The 14,477-nt window shown below is 50.6% G+C and overlaps 1 protein-coding gene across 1 annotated transcript in view; it reads right to left on the minus strand.

The window, feature by feature from the left end:
• The window catches only part of LOC122921763 (nuclear exosome regulator NRDE2-like), a 28,651-nt gene extending 14,657 nt beyond the window's left edge, over positions 1 to 13,994 (minus strand). Inside the window, exons 1-6 of the mRNA XM_044271988.1 lie at positions 13,879 to 13,994; positions 11,148 to 11,256; positions 7,469 to 7,666; positions 6,784 to 6,927; positions 5,388 to 5,835; positions 3,918 to 4,323 (exon numbers count right to left, since the gene is read on the minus strand). Of these exons, the coding sequence (XP_044127923.1) occupies positions 3,918 to 4,323; positions 5,388 to 5,835; positions 6,784 to 6,927; positions 7,469 to 7,666; positions 11,148 to 11,256; positions 13,879 to 13,939 (1,366 nt within the window). The 5' untranslated portion in view covers positions 13,940 to 13,994. The remainder of the gene's footprint in view (positions 1 to 3,917; positions 4,324 to 5,387; positions 5,836 to 6,783; positions 6,928 to 7,468; positions 7,667 to 11,147; positions 11,257 to 13,878) is intronic.
• Positions 13,995 to 14,477: the final 483 nt, after the last annotated feature.

Genomic DNA, 14,477 nt, shown 5'->3' on the forward strand with positions numbered 1-14,477 from the left:
GGACATCCTACACTTAACTTGAGATACATAAGGTTTGGCATAGGTGCCATGACTTGTTGTCGATACGGGGCTTCACTCACGCCACTCCTCTATGGAGGAATCCGCAGTTATCTGAAATATTTCGCCTGGAAGGGTTTTCGCCTTGGCAAAGGAAGGGTGTGAGGTTTGTGTGTCAGCTGCAAAGAGATGGCAGGTTTAAATCATTTGAGCAATTCAGAGATGAGTCTGCCTTTCCCCCGTACGGCCCGTTATCAATTTTTGCAGTTACGTTACGTATTCCAGGCTCAGGCAAAGTTGGTGTCGCTTAGGCTAGTTTCACACTAGCGTTAAAGTTTTCCGGTACGGAGTTCAGTCATGGGGCTCAATACCGGAAAAAAAACGCTTTAGTTTTGACAATTAACAATGAATGGGGACAAAACTGAACGGAATGCTCCAAAATGTATTCCGTTCCGTTCCCAGAACAGAGAGAAAACCCGAGCGTGCTGCGGTTGTCTTTCCGTCCTGGGATGCGGAGCAAAACGGATCCGTCATGACCCCCAATGCAAGTCCATGGTGATGGGGACTGTTCAAGATCGGGACTAGGAACGATGCCCTCTTGCCCTAGATGTGGGGAGAGTCCGGCGCCCCTGATACACATGTTGTGGGAGTGTACGGCACTTAGGACTTTTTAGGACGCATATCATATTGCGGTCCTGCCTGATCCGAGGACATGTGTGTTGGGAATATTGGACATAAAAAAAACAGAATCCACGTTTGGGGGGTGCAGCGTTTGCTCTTCCAGGCCAGGAAACTAATTGCTAAATACTGGCTTAGACCCCAGCCCCCACCTGGGAGTGAATTCTTTAACAGAATGGCCGAAATCATTCGCCTGGAAAAAAAGTGTATACACTAAAAAAGGCAATGTCTGGACAAGTTTACCAAAATTTTGGACAAATGGGTAGCGTCTAGGATCATGGTAATATAGCCTGACATATTAATCTTTTGGATGTGGTGTGAGGAGTGATCTCAGAGATATGTGTGATTTTGGAACAGGCATACACGAGACCGGAACAGGGATGGAGAAGAGGGGTAGGCGATCCGGAGAAAAGGTGCATCATGATGATGATGATGATGATTGATGATGAATGATTGATGATGAATGATTGATGATGAATGATTGAATGATGATGATGATGATGATGATGATGAATAGTCTTGTGTACACACAGTCTTCCACACAGGTTCCAAAATCTGGCCCCTTGAGCTGAAAAGGATCTACCTCCACGTCTGATCTTGTTAACTTGCGAGATGTTAAAATTCGCAGAGTTACTAGACCCTGGTGAATTTACGTCGCAGGTACAAGGGCCCCACACCATGGAATACCCCATGCATGAAGCATCCAATCTTGGACATCACCCGTTGTTGGCTTTTCTTAGACAGGACGGGTGTGGAATTTATGGGTAGAGAGTTGGCAATATTCTTCTTGTTGCTCTGTCGTATTATACCTTATTTGGTGGGGTGGTGCCCGTCTCATCGCTGGTTGGGGGGTGGTTTATGCAATATTATTATATACTGCAGATAAAGGGGTATTCTCCTGTATCATGTCTCGATAATTTTCTAAACGTCCAATAGAAATTTATGTACCCGTTCATGTATTCTTTGATCGGATGTTTTGTCTTTTATTTTGTTTATGTACATTGGGAAAAAAAATTGTTAATAAAAATTATCTAATAAAAAAAAATATATATATTGGCAGATAAACTAAGGTTGGCAGAAAACCATTCTGGGCATGAGAACTGGCAGTAAACTGCACATGCCTGTATTGTGCCAGCTGATGCCACAGTATACTGGACCAGGCTGCAGTGCGCCATTGTGTTGCACCCTCACATCAAACAGGAATTTGTATCTTTGAAACATATCTTGATATCTCATATGGGGACTTGTCAGAAGGCGATATCAATGGGGGTCCAAGACCCTAGACCCTCATTTCTCTGGAAAGTAGACCTCAGTTTTGCCATAAGTAGACTAGGATAGGATAAGTAGGATATACCAGCACTTTGAGCGGTGGAGGTGCGACCTCTGGGACCCCAACTATCCTGAGATTTAGTGGGCTGCAGGGCAAGCATGAAAGGGCTGCCGCGCTTCTAGTCTTTCCCTGCACAGCAGCGCTCCCAACCACCCAGCCATGCAGTGAACTGCAGTGTGGCCCCAGTCATGTGAATGCACAGCGGGTGGTCTAAGCACCACTGCCCATAAAGGGATGGCATACCCTAGTGATACATGAGCATTTCACAAGATAAGGACACCACTTTAAAGTCCATGTAAGTGTCCATAGACCAGGCTGGAAACCTGGTAATGGGTGGTATGTTGGCGAAGGCTGGATATTCACAAAAGGAGCATCACGTGAGCGGGTTATCGGAAGGCAAAGCCACAGCTTTGGAACAGTTAAAAGGGGATATCCCACGACTAATGTAAGAAATGAAAATCAGACATCATCTAGTACATGAAAATCTCTTTCTAACAAAGCGAGAACCAGCCCCGCATCTCACATGGATCCATTCATTACTCTGCTAGATTTATATCAAGCTGACAGCTCGAGGGGAGTGTCCTTTCTGCTGCAGCTAAGGGGGTCTGTTATATTAGCGTGGATCCTAAAGTGTGTTTTGTGGTGAGCTAAGGGGTCCTGTCCATGCTCTCCCTATTACAGCTCAGGAGGCAGTTGAAGGATGAAACTGAGCATGTGCGACCATCTCAGTGAGCCGGACAGAGAAATAAGAAAAAAAATAATAACCAGCAGGTGGCGCTATAAAGACATATTTCAGTGAATATGCTAAATATTACATGCAATTACAAAAGAATTTGGATCCAGGTGCTGGTTTGAAAACTGTAGAATATTTTTCTTGGGATGACCGCTTTAAGTTTGTTACAAACTATCTCCTACAGGGGTGTTATGTGTAATTAAGGTGGGTTAATTCAGCAAACACCAGACTTAGCAACTTTTCAAAAAGCAACCAAAAAATGCTATTTCACTCCAGTAGAGGCTGGTGTCAAAAACAAAAACTGAAGTACCAAAAGTGCATTTGTGAAGATGCAACTAATTTATCAAACAACACGCAATGGCTGCTAAGGGTACTTTCACACTTGCGTTTTTTTTTTCCGGCGCTGAGTTCCGTCACAGGGGCTCTATACCGGAAAAGAACTGATCAGTTTTATCCCCATGCATTCTGAATGGAGAGTAATCCGTTCAGTTTGCATCAGGATGTCTTCAGTTCAGTCGTTTTGAGTGTTTAGGCAAAAGAGAAAACCGCAGCATGCTACGGTTTTATCTCCGGCGAAAAAAACGGAAGACTTGCCTGAATGCCGGATCCGTCATTTTTTCCCATAGGAATGTATTAGTGCCGGATCCGTCCTTCCGTTCTGCACATGCGCAGACTGAAAAAAAAAGTGAAAAAAATAAATGCCGGATCCGTTTTGCCGGATGACACCAGAAAGACGGATCCGGCATTTCAATGCATTTTTTCGACTGATCAGGCATTTTTAAGACTGATCAGGATTCTGATCAGTCTTACTAATGCCATCAGTTAGCATACATTTTGCCTGATCTGGCAGGCAGTTCCGGCGACGGAACTGCTTGCCGGATCTCTCTGCCGCAAGTGTGAAAGTAGCCTAAATTTGCCATAGATGACGACAATGCAGACTGGCTTAAAAAAATCCCCTTCTGTGTTTTTATGCATTTTAATCCAACATTGTGTTGAGTGCACCGTGGGACAAATGTATTAACCAACTGCGCCACGCATGTCACTTTGTAAAAGTGGGTTACATGAGCGTGGCATGCTGCCTGGCCAGGATTTAGGTTCAAATAATGGTAACATGCAGCAAAACTTACTTAAAAAAAAAAATACAGGACATGATATAAAGAGAGTAAAGACTCCACTCACCATACATGCTGCGTTCGGTGCCTGGCATAACCGGATGAGAGAGCATGCTCCCGTCATGCACCGCAGAGAGGGTGCTCAGACACTTTCCGTAGATGGCATTCACTTTGGACACAGAGAAGGTGCTGAACTGGCCCTGACAAAACTGCAGATATTTCTTCCAGAGCTGTGGCTCATTGGGGTGCAGAAAAACCAACTTCTGCCACTCTTTCAGCAGCGCTGCGTTCTCCCAGAACTCTGTGCACAGCCGCAGCCGCGCCAACTTCAGCTCTGTACTGGCCGGGTTACTCTCGATGGCTCTCTCCAGAATGGACAGCTTCTTCTCCAGGACCATCTTTAGAGACATCCGGTGGCTGTCCATCTCGTTCTCACTCGTGGAGTACATGCTGGGCTGATGGATCAACTCATCCTGCAGACAGACAGAATGTAAGCGTCAGGCCCCTTTCACACGGGCGAGTATTCCGTGCGGATGCGATGCGCGAGTTGAACGCATTGCACCCGCACTGAATCCCGACCCATTCATTTCTATGGGGCTGTTCACATGAGCGGTGATTTTCATGCGTGAAAATCGCAGCATGCTCTATTTTGTGCGTTTTTCATGTAACGCAGGCCCCATAGAAGTGAATGGGGTTGCGTGAAAATCGCAAGCATCCGCAAGCAAGTGCAGATGCGGTGCGATTTTCACGCACGGTTGCTAGGTGATGATCGGGATGGGGACCCGATCATTATTATTTTCCCTTATAACATGGTTATAAGGGAAAATAATAGCATTCTGAATACAGAATGCATAGTACAATAGCGCTGGAGGGGTTAAAAAAATAATAATTTAACTCACCTTAATCCACTTTATCGTGCAGCCCGACATCTCTTGTCTGTCTTCTGTGCTGTGTGCAGGAACAGGACCTAAGGTGATTTCACTCCGGTCATCACATGATCCATCACATGATCTTTTACCATGGTGATGGATCATGTGACGGACCAGTGACGTCACCACAGGTCCTGCTGCTGCACACAGCAAAGACAGAAGAGATGCCGGCTGCGCGATCAAGTGGATTAAGGTGAGTTAAATTATTTATTTATTTTTTTAACCCCTCCAGCGCTATTTTACTACGCATTCTGTATTCAGAATGCTATTATTTTCCCTTATAACCATGTTATAAGGGAAAATAATACAATCTACAGAACACGGATGCCAAGCCTGAACTTCTGTGAAGAAGTTCGGGTTTGGGTACCAAACATGGCGATTTTTCTCACGCGAGTGCAAAACGCATTACAATGTTTTGCACTCGCGCGGAAAAATCGGGCATGTTCCCGCAACGGACCCGCAACGCCCGTCTGAAAGAGGCCTCAGATCTAGGTTCCAGGAAAGCTGGGTGACGATCCCTGTGGTTGCATTGTATATGCTGCCACCCAGCTTTTCCAGAACCAGATATCTCAAGGTCATATATCACTGCAGCATTATGAACATGGCACCTGAAATGAGACAAACTCCATCCACGTCTTGATGTCTGTAGGATCTTCTCGGACTCTCTTGTTGTGATCCTCCACCTTTTCCAGGATGCTGGTGTCTCTGGGCTCCGGCGCTGGGGTCTTGCTTTCAGGACCACCTTTACCTTGCAGCCACATGGCAGTGGAGCTATCGTACACACCCAGCGGATTCACCCAGCTGACTGGACCGGAAGAGGAGGCAGTGGTGTGTGGTTCACAGTCCTTCACTGGAATGAAGGCGCCGGAAGTGGAGTCCGCACCATCCTTACCGCAGGACACAGACTCCGCCTTGGCCCGCAAAGTCTGCACTGCCGCCTTGCTGTAATAGCGGTCTGCCCTTTTCCGAGACGTCTTCTTGTTGTTTGCGCCCTCCCAGATGACCTGCTGCTTCTTGGGATCAATCCCCAGGCAGGAATGACCTCTCCTCCTATACCTGCACATAAGAAACAAGGGCAGATAACTACTACTCTCATCATACAATGAACAGGACATATACTGCATGGTATTTCTGCAGATTGTGGCAGGGAAAACCCACTTTACGATTTACTTGATGCGAGTCATACCGCAATCACATCCAGAGCTGAATTCAACATGCTGCTGCTCTCCTGTTAACTATTAGGCTGTGGGACCTCACGTCTCTCCATTGCCCCCTGCTTGTTCAGCATCAGAGCGCGCTCGGCTGGGACGGGTTATGAAATGTTGTGCTTCCTACAACTACAATTCATCATAAAAAGTCCAGTACGGGATCTAAGTAGCTAGGGATTTGCCTGTCAGAAGCAGATTTCCAAATGCAGCTTTGGATGTTACTGGAGGGTAAGTGAAGACTGACTTGACCTGTTACTTCCTACAATGAACTGACTTGTGGTAAAGAGCAGAATTGTGAGTACAGCTCTGGAATAGAGAATAGAAAGCTTTGTGAATTAGAGTCTCTGGTGATTAAAATGACCTATTGTCACCGCCGCTCGCACCCCTTATTGAAACAATTATGAGTTTATAAAATTCCAAATTCCAGCCATATCTTGAACATACGACAATAATAAAGAGCAAAGTGAACTCCTCTATGTGGTCCGCGTGACATGAGGGAGGGGGGGGGGGGGGATGAGCTCAGGCTTTATGATTTAGACCCAGGCTTTGCAAAAATTTTACTAAATGCAATGATCACACGTGTTATGCACCCTATAATCTATGGCAGGCATGCTCAACCAGCGGCCCTCCAGCTGTTGTAAAACTACAACTCCCACAATGCCCTGCTGTAGGCTGATAGCTGTAGGCTGTTCGGGCATGCTGGGGGTTGTAGTTTTGCAACAGCTGGAGGGCCACAGGTTGAGCATGCCTGATCTATGGGATAGGCATGAAATTGCAGATGTTGCTTCATCCTCACCGTACAATGTCTCCCCGGTACAGCGACTTATACTCCCAGTTTGCCGGGTCGGCTTTCCTGTCAACTCTGAACGTCTCCTCTGGTGCAGACTGGGCTTCGTCCATCCCGATAGAGCGGCGGGCGTCTGACCCCCGAGCGTCCTCCCTGCAGCCAGGAACATGAAGACAGGTATAGGAGGGGTTAACCATATACAGAGCAGTATGCTGTGGGCTCATTGACACTGGGATAACATTAGGATAGGCCATCATATGGTTTTTCTACAATACCCAGTACGGAGGAGTCAGAGTTGCAGGACCAAGGACAGGGGCCGTGGTACTCACTGGAGTGTCGCAGCTCATCGATGGGGGTCAACCCTCCCCCAAACGCACATCAACGTGTTATAATGGAAAACCTAGGAAGCTTAGATGCAGGTCCGAGGAACTGAATATTTCATACCACTGATCACCTGCGGATACACTTTTCGTTGAATATTAGGAAATTGCCTTTATAGCGATTTTCTAATATATCTCTGCCCCCCGACTATAGACAAGCAACGGTATAGAGACGCTGCAGCAAATTACAAATGCCTGACAAGGAGCTAATGGGGTTAGGTAGCTCTTTGCCCTCACCACCATTGCCATAGAAAGGAATGCACATGAGGCCATGTATGCATGTTAATAAGGGGGGGTTATGTGCTTTTACCCACCTTGCAGCCCCCATGGACTGAGGGTTCTTTAAATCTCTCATATCATGCTCTTTATCATCCTCATCATCATCCTCGCTGTTACTCTTCCGCTTTTTATGCTTTTTGTGTTTCTTTTTCTTCTTTTTCCTCTTTTTTTTCCTTCTTTCAGCCCCTGAATCGGAAGACTCGCTCCCGGAGGTCTGGCCTTTGGGGTCATTGCTGTAAATCATACAATATACAACTCAGTCACTCCAGTGTACCACAGCGACATGCCCGTATACCAACACGCCTTATTCCACTGGGGCCAGTGATCGGCTGCAGCGGTCACGTGTGGTATACGGGTAAGTCATTGTTGCAGCCAAGAACATGACATCATGGCTGCAGCAGTGGGGAGGGTTGGAGCAGAGGGCGTTAGTGAGTATATACCAGTGATTATAATGTATTTTATTATTTTTACATCTTCTCTGCCTTTACCAATTTTAGACACCCCCTTTAATTTTGGCATCATGAAAAGTTATGCAAATACCGGTAATAGCCTAACCGACACCCCGAAGACTGGCTGTTTTGAGGTAGCTCAGGCACCAGAAGGAGGCGCCCTAACTACACAGCTCTGTCCATAGTGTAGTGGATGGAGCTGGTCACTGCAGCGCTGCTCCATCCGCTACACAGTGCTAGAGCTACAAACAAGCTGATCGGCAGGGGTGTGGAGTGTCAGTCTGATCAACAGTAAAATTCTGAACAATCCCTTTAAGCTTCACTCCAAGTGCAAAACTGTGACATAACCCCTGTTGCTCCTAGAGGTCATTTGCATATAATAAAACATGATTTTTCTCAGCAATGTGGGCACATATGAACATGGGAACAACACATGTCATGGCAAGACCCCTGCCGATCGCTAGAACGAGGAGAAGAGCTCATAGAATGCCGAGCTCCTCTCACTTCTCTCTCCTCAGAACTCTGACCCCCCCCCCCACCCATCAAAAGTTTTGATATGTCGCTCTGACATACCAAAAGTTTTTTTTCACAGTACAGTGACCCTTTTAAAAGGCATCTGTCAGCAGTTTTGTCCCTATGACACTGGCTGACCTGTTACATGTCCACTTGGCAGCTGAAGACATCTGTGTTGGTCCCATGTTTATATGTGCCCGCATTGCTGAGAAAAATTATGTTTTCATATATGCAAATGAGCCTCTAGGAGCAACGGGGGCGTTACCATTACACCTAGAGCAGTGATGGCGAACCTATGGCACGGGCATATTGATGCCTCAGACCTTTTCTGACATTCATCAGCGCAGGGCGCACTATGAACGGCACAAGCAGCGCACTGAATGTAGGCTATTAAGCTATTATAGCTAAATGATAAAGTACATGGTAGATACACTATATTTGGTAGTATTCAGGTTAAATTGCCGTGTTGGCACTTTGCGATAAATAAGTTTTAGGTTGCAGTTTGGGCACTCTGCCACTAAACGGTTCACCACCACTGACCTAGAGGCTCTGCTCTCTCTGCAACTGCTGCGCCTTCTCCATTTGGATTGACAGGGACAGAGGTGATCACGTTTTCACTGCCTGGACCTATCAATCATAGTGGAGAAGGCGCAGAAGTTGCAGAGAGAGCAGAGCCTCTTAGGCCCCTTTCACACGGGCGAGATTTCCGCGCGGGTGCAATGCGTGAAGTGAACGCATTGCACCCGCACTGAATCCGGACCCATTCACTTCTATGGGGCTGTGCACATGAGCGGTGATTTTCATGCATCACTTGAGCGTTGCGTGAAAATTGCAGCATGCTCTATATTGTGTGTTTTCCACGCAACGCAGGCCCCATAGAAGTGAAGGGGGCTGCGTGAAAATCGCAAGCATCCGCAAACAAGTGCGATTTTCACGCACAGTTGCTAGGAGACGATCGGGATGGAGACCCGATCATTATTATTTTCCCTTATAACATGGTTATAAGGGAAATTAATAGCATTCTGAATACAGAATGCATAGTACAATAGCAATGGAGGGGTCAAAAAAAATTTTAAAAAAATTTAACTCACCTTAAAGGGAACCTGTCACCAGGATTTTGTGCATAGAGCTGGGGACATGGGCTGCTAGATGGCCACTAGCACATCTGCAGTACCCAGGTCCCATAGCTCTCTGCGCTTTTATTGTGTTAAAAAACTGTTTTGATTGATATGCAAATGACCTGATATGAGTCCTGTAGTCGGAGATGAGTCAAGCGGAAAGGAGCCCAGCACCGCCCCGCGTCCTCCGAATCTCCTCCTTGCTGGCTGACGTCACAGAGCTGGAGCGCCAAAATCTCGCGATGCGCGAGCTAGCGCATGCGCAGTGTCGGCGTCATGTTCATTCCCTGTGCTGGCATCAGCACAGGGAACGAACTACGCATGCGCTAGCTCGCGTATCGCGAGATTTCGGCGCTCCAGTTCTGTGACGTCAGCCAGCAAGGAGGAGATTCGGAGGACGCGGGGCGGTGCTGGGCTCCTTTCCGCTTGACTCATCTCCGACTACAGGACTCATATCAGGTCATTTGCATATCAATCAAAACAGTTTTTTAACACAATAAAAGCGCAGAGAGCTATGGGACCTGGGTACTGCAGATGTGCTAGTGGCCATCTAGCAGCCCATGTCCCCAGCTCTATGCACAAAATCCTGGTGACAGGTTTCCTTTAATCCACTTGCTTGCGCAGCCGGCATCTCTTCTGTCTGTCTTCTATGCAGGAAAAGGACCTGTGGTGACATCACTCCGGTCATCACATGATCCATCACTATGGTAAAAGATCATGTGATGACCGGAGTGCCGTCACCACAGGTCCTTTTCCTGCACACAGAAGACAGATAGAAGAGATGCCGGCTGCGCGAGCAAGTGGATTAAGGCGAGTTAAATTATTTTTTTAACCCCTTCAGCGCTATTGTACTATGCATTCTGTATTCAGAATGCTATTATTTTCCCTTATAACCATGTTATAAGGGAAAATAATACAATCTACACAACCCCGATCCCAAGCCCGAACTTCTGTGACGAAGTTCGGGTCTGGGTACCAAACATGCCGATTTTTCTCACGCGCATGTTCCCGCAACGCACCCGCACCTTTTCCCGCAACGCCCGTCTAAAAGAGGCCTAAGAGTAACTGCAACGCCCCCGTTGCTCCTGGAGGCTAATTTGCATATAAGAAAACATAATTTTTCGCAGCAATGCGGGCACATATGAACATGGGACCAACACAGGTGTCTTCAGCTGCCAAGCGCACATGTAACAGGTCAGCCAGTGTCATAGGGACAAAACTGCTGACAGATGCCCTTTAAAAAAAAAGTGGGTTTATCAGGTCTGTCACATACTGGACACCAACAGCACCCGATGGAGACGACTGATTACGAGGGAGCCGAGCATTTTACCAGACAAAGTAGAGCAGTCTCATAGCTGAGACTTTGTTACAAAGGTATCCATTGTAGACAATCCCCTGGACTCCAGACTGATACATTGTATCTGCACTGATACAATGTAACAAACTATCAGGACAGCTCTTTGACAGCTATTGATATCAAAGCCTCTGGGTCATACTAATTATCATCCAACTTTCCAAGTAGCAGATATACTAGTTCACACACAGAAGGTGTTTGCACCCATCTGGGTTGTTGAACTATAACTCTCATCAGGCCCTGACTCAGCGACATGCTGTGACCTATGTGATCAGACTACCTGGACAGTGGAGAAACAGGGTGGGCGGGCGGCGGGGCGAGCTGGGTGCGCTGGTGCAGGGACAGGGCATCTTCTGTACAGAAGCTCTGATTATTCAGCCAGTCCAGTCCTGCGGATGAGACATCAATAGAGACAACACTGCAGCTCCCCCACAAATTATAGTGACCCCCAAATCTCTGGTGCCTCCCAGGTTTTCGATCCGAGTATTTGGGAACAGGAGTCACCTGAAGGCAGTAAACAAATCCTGCTTATATTAGAAGTGAGGGACAGAGGAGGTTGGGCACAGTGGCGTGTAGAGGGGTACAGGGGGTCACTGGAAGGGACAGAGGGGCACAGGGGGGCACTGGAGGTACCTGGCAGGGGCACTGGAGGTACCTGGCAGGGGCGGAGGGGCACTGGAGGTACCTGGCAGGGGCGGAGGGGCACTGGAGGCATCAGGCAGAGAGGTACAGGAGGTATCTGGCAGGGGCGGAGGGGCACAGGAGGTATCTGGCAGGGGCGGAGGGGCACAGGAGGTATCTGGCAGGGGCGGAGGGGCACAGGAGGTATCTGGCAGGGGCGGAGGGGCACAGGAGGTATCTGGCAGGGGCGGAGGGGCACAGGAGGTATCTGGCAGGGGCGGAGGGGCACAGGAGGTATCTGGCAGGGGCGGAGGGGCACAGGAGGTATCTGGCAGGGGCGGAGGGGCACAGGAGGTATCTGGCAGGGGCGGAGGGGCACAGGAGGTATCTGGCAGGGGCGGAGGGGCACAGGAGGTATCTGGCAGGGGCGGAGGGGCACAGGAGGTATCTGGCAGGGGCGGAGGGGCACAGGAGGTATCTGGCAGGGGCGGAGGGGCACAGGAGGTATCTGGCAGGGGCGGAGGGGCACAGGAGGTATCTGGCAGGGGCGGAGGGGCACAGGAGGTATCTGGCAGGGGCGGAGGGGCACAGGAGGTATCTGGCAGGGGCGGAGGGGCACAGGAGGTATCTGGCAGGGGTGGGGGGGCACAGGAGGTATCTGGCAGGGGTGGGGGGGCACAGGAGGTATCTGGCAGGGGTGGAGGGGCACAGGAGGTATCTGGCAGGGGTGGGGGGGCACAGGAGGTATCTGGCAGGGGCGGGGGGGCACAGGAGGTATCTGGCAGGGGCGGGGGGGCACAGGAGGTATCTGGCAGGGGCGGAGGGGCACAGGAGGTATCTGGCAGGGGCGGAGGGGCACAGGAGGTATCTGGCAGGGGCGGAGGGGCACAGGAGGTATCTGGCAGGGGCGGAGGGGCACAGGAGGTATCTGGCAGGGGCGGAGGGGCACAGGAGGTATCTGGCAGCGGTGGAGGGGCACAGGAGGTATCTGGCAGCGGTGGAGGGGCACAGGAGGTATCTGGCGAGGGTGAAGGGGCACAGGAGGTATCTGGCGAGGGTGAAGGGGCACAGGAGGTATCTGGCAGGGGCGGAAGGGCACAGGAGGTATCTGGCAGGGGCGGAGGGGCACAGGAGGTATCTGGCAGGGGCGGAGGGGCACAGGAGGTATCTGGCAGGGGCGGAGGGGCACAGGAGGTATCTGGCAGGGGCGGAGGGGCACAGGAGGTATCTGGCAGGGGCGGAGGGGCACAGGAGGTATCTGGCAGGGGCGGAGGGGCACAGGAGGTATCTGGCAGCGGTGGAGGGGCACAGGAGGTATCTGGCAGCAGTGGAGGGGCACAGGAGGTATCTGGCGAGGGCGGAGGGGCACAGGAGGTATCTGGCGGGGCGGAGGGGCACAGGAGGTATCTGGCGGGGCGGAGGGGCACAGGAGGTATCTGGCAGGGGCGGAGGGGCACAGGAGGTATCTGGCAGGGGCGGAGGGGCACAGGAGGTATCTGGCAGGGGCGGAGGGGCACAGGAGGTATCTGGCAGGGGCGGAGGGGCACAGGAGGTATCTGGCAGGGGCGGAGGGGCACAGGAGGTATCTGGCAGGGGCGGAGGGGCACAGGAGGTATCTGGCAGGGGCGGAGGGGCACAGGAGGTATCTGGCAGCGGTGGAGGGGCACAGGAGGTATCTGGCGAGGGCGGAGGGGCACAGGAGGTATCTGGCGGGGGCGGAGGGGCACAGGAGGTATCTGGCGGGGGCGGAGGGGCACAGGAGGTATCTGGCAGGGGCGGAGGGGCACAGGAGGTATCTGGCAGGGGCGGAGGGGCACAGGAGGTATCTGGCAGGGGCGGAGGGGCACAGGAGGTATCTGGCAGGGGCGGAGGGGCACAGGAGGTATCTGGCAGGGGCGGAGGGGCACAGGAGGTATCTGGCAGGGGCGGAGGGGCACAGGAGGTATCTGGCAGGGGCGGAGGGGCACAGGAGGTATCTGGCAGGGGCGGAGGGGCACAGGAGGTATCTGGCAGGGGCGGAGGGGCACAGGAGGTATCTGGCAGGGGCGGAGGGGCACAGGAGGTATCTGGCAGCGGTGAAGGGGCACAGGAGGTATCTGGCGAGGGTGAAGGGGCACAGGAGGTATCTGGCAGGGGTGGAGGGGCACAGGAGGTATTTGGCAGGGGCGGAGGGGTACAGGAGGTATCTGGCAGCGGTGGAGGGGCACAGGAGGTATCTGGCAGGGGTGGGGGGGCACAGGAGGTATCTGGCAGGGGTGGAGGGGGTACAGGAGGTATCTGGCGAGGGTGGAGGGGCACAGGAGGTATCTGGCGAGGGAAAGGGCTCTTTGCCCGGGACACAGATAATCATTAGGGCAGGTGGACAGGGCCGGGCTCTCTCTCAGGATTACCCGTTTGCTCAGGGGCGGCACTGGCACTGGAACACCCAGCAAATGCTGGAAATAGAGCCATGTTCGCGTCTCTGTCAACAGTCCCGTCGCACACGATCTACGTCAGAGAGTTCTTCTCCGGACTACGGCTCCCAGAATGCACTGCGGCTGAAAGCAACTACTCATTGCGAGCGATGCGCCGCGGTGGCTCATGGGATACGTAGTCTGAGCTCTTACTGCGTGCAACAAGTGCTGGTGTATAGTAAAAGTCCAGTAAGAAACTCATATAAAAAGATGAAAATCTCAAGACGCGTGAAAGTATCACAAAATAAAGTCTTATGACCGTTAGGATACAGTGTGGATCAGGATTCCGCCTTGTATTGGGCATTATATAAGAGCACTGGGGGATTTCTCAAAACTGGTGCAAAGGGAAAACTGGTTTAGTTGCCCATAGCAACCAATCAGATTGATCTTTTAATTTTCCATAGGAGCTGTGGAATATAAAAGGTGGAATCTGGCCGGTTGCTATGGGCAACTAAACCAGTTTTCCTTTTCAGCCACCACTAGGTGGAGCTCACTGCTCACAGATTTATTATGGCGTTCTACACAGTCCCAGTATT

Source organism: Bufo gargarizans, chromosome 11 (genome assembly GCF_014858855.1).
Source record: "Bufo gargarizans isolate SCDJY-AF-19 chromosome 11, ASM1485885v1, whole genome shotgun sequence".
Taxonomy (NCBI): Eukaryota; Metazoa; Chordata; class Amphibia; order Anura; family Bufonidae; genus Bufo; species Bufo gargarizans.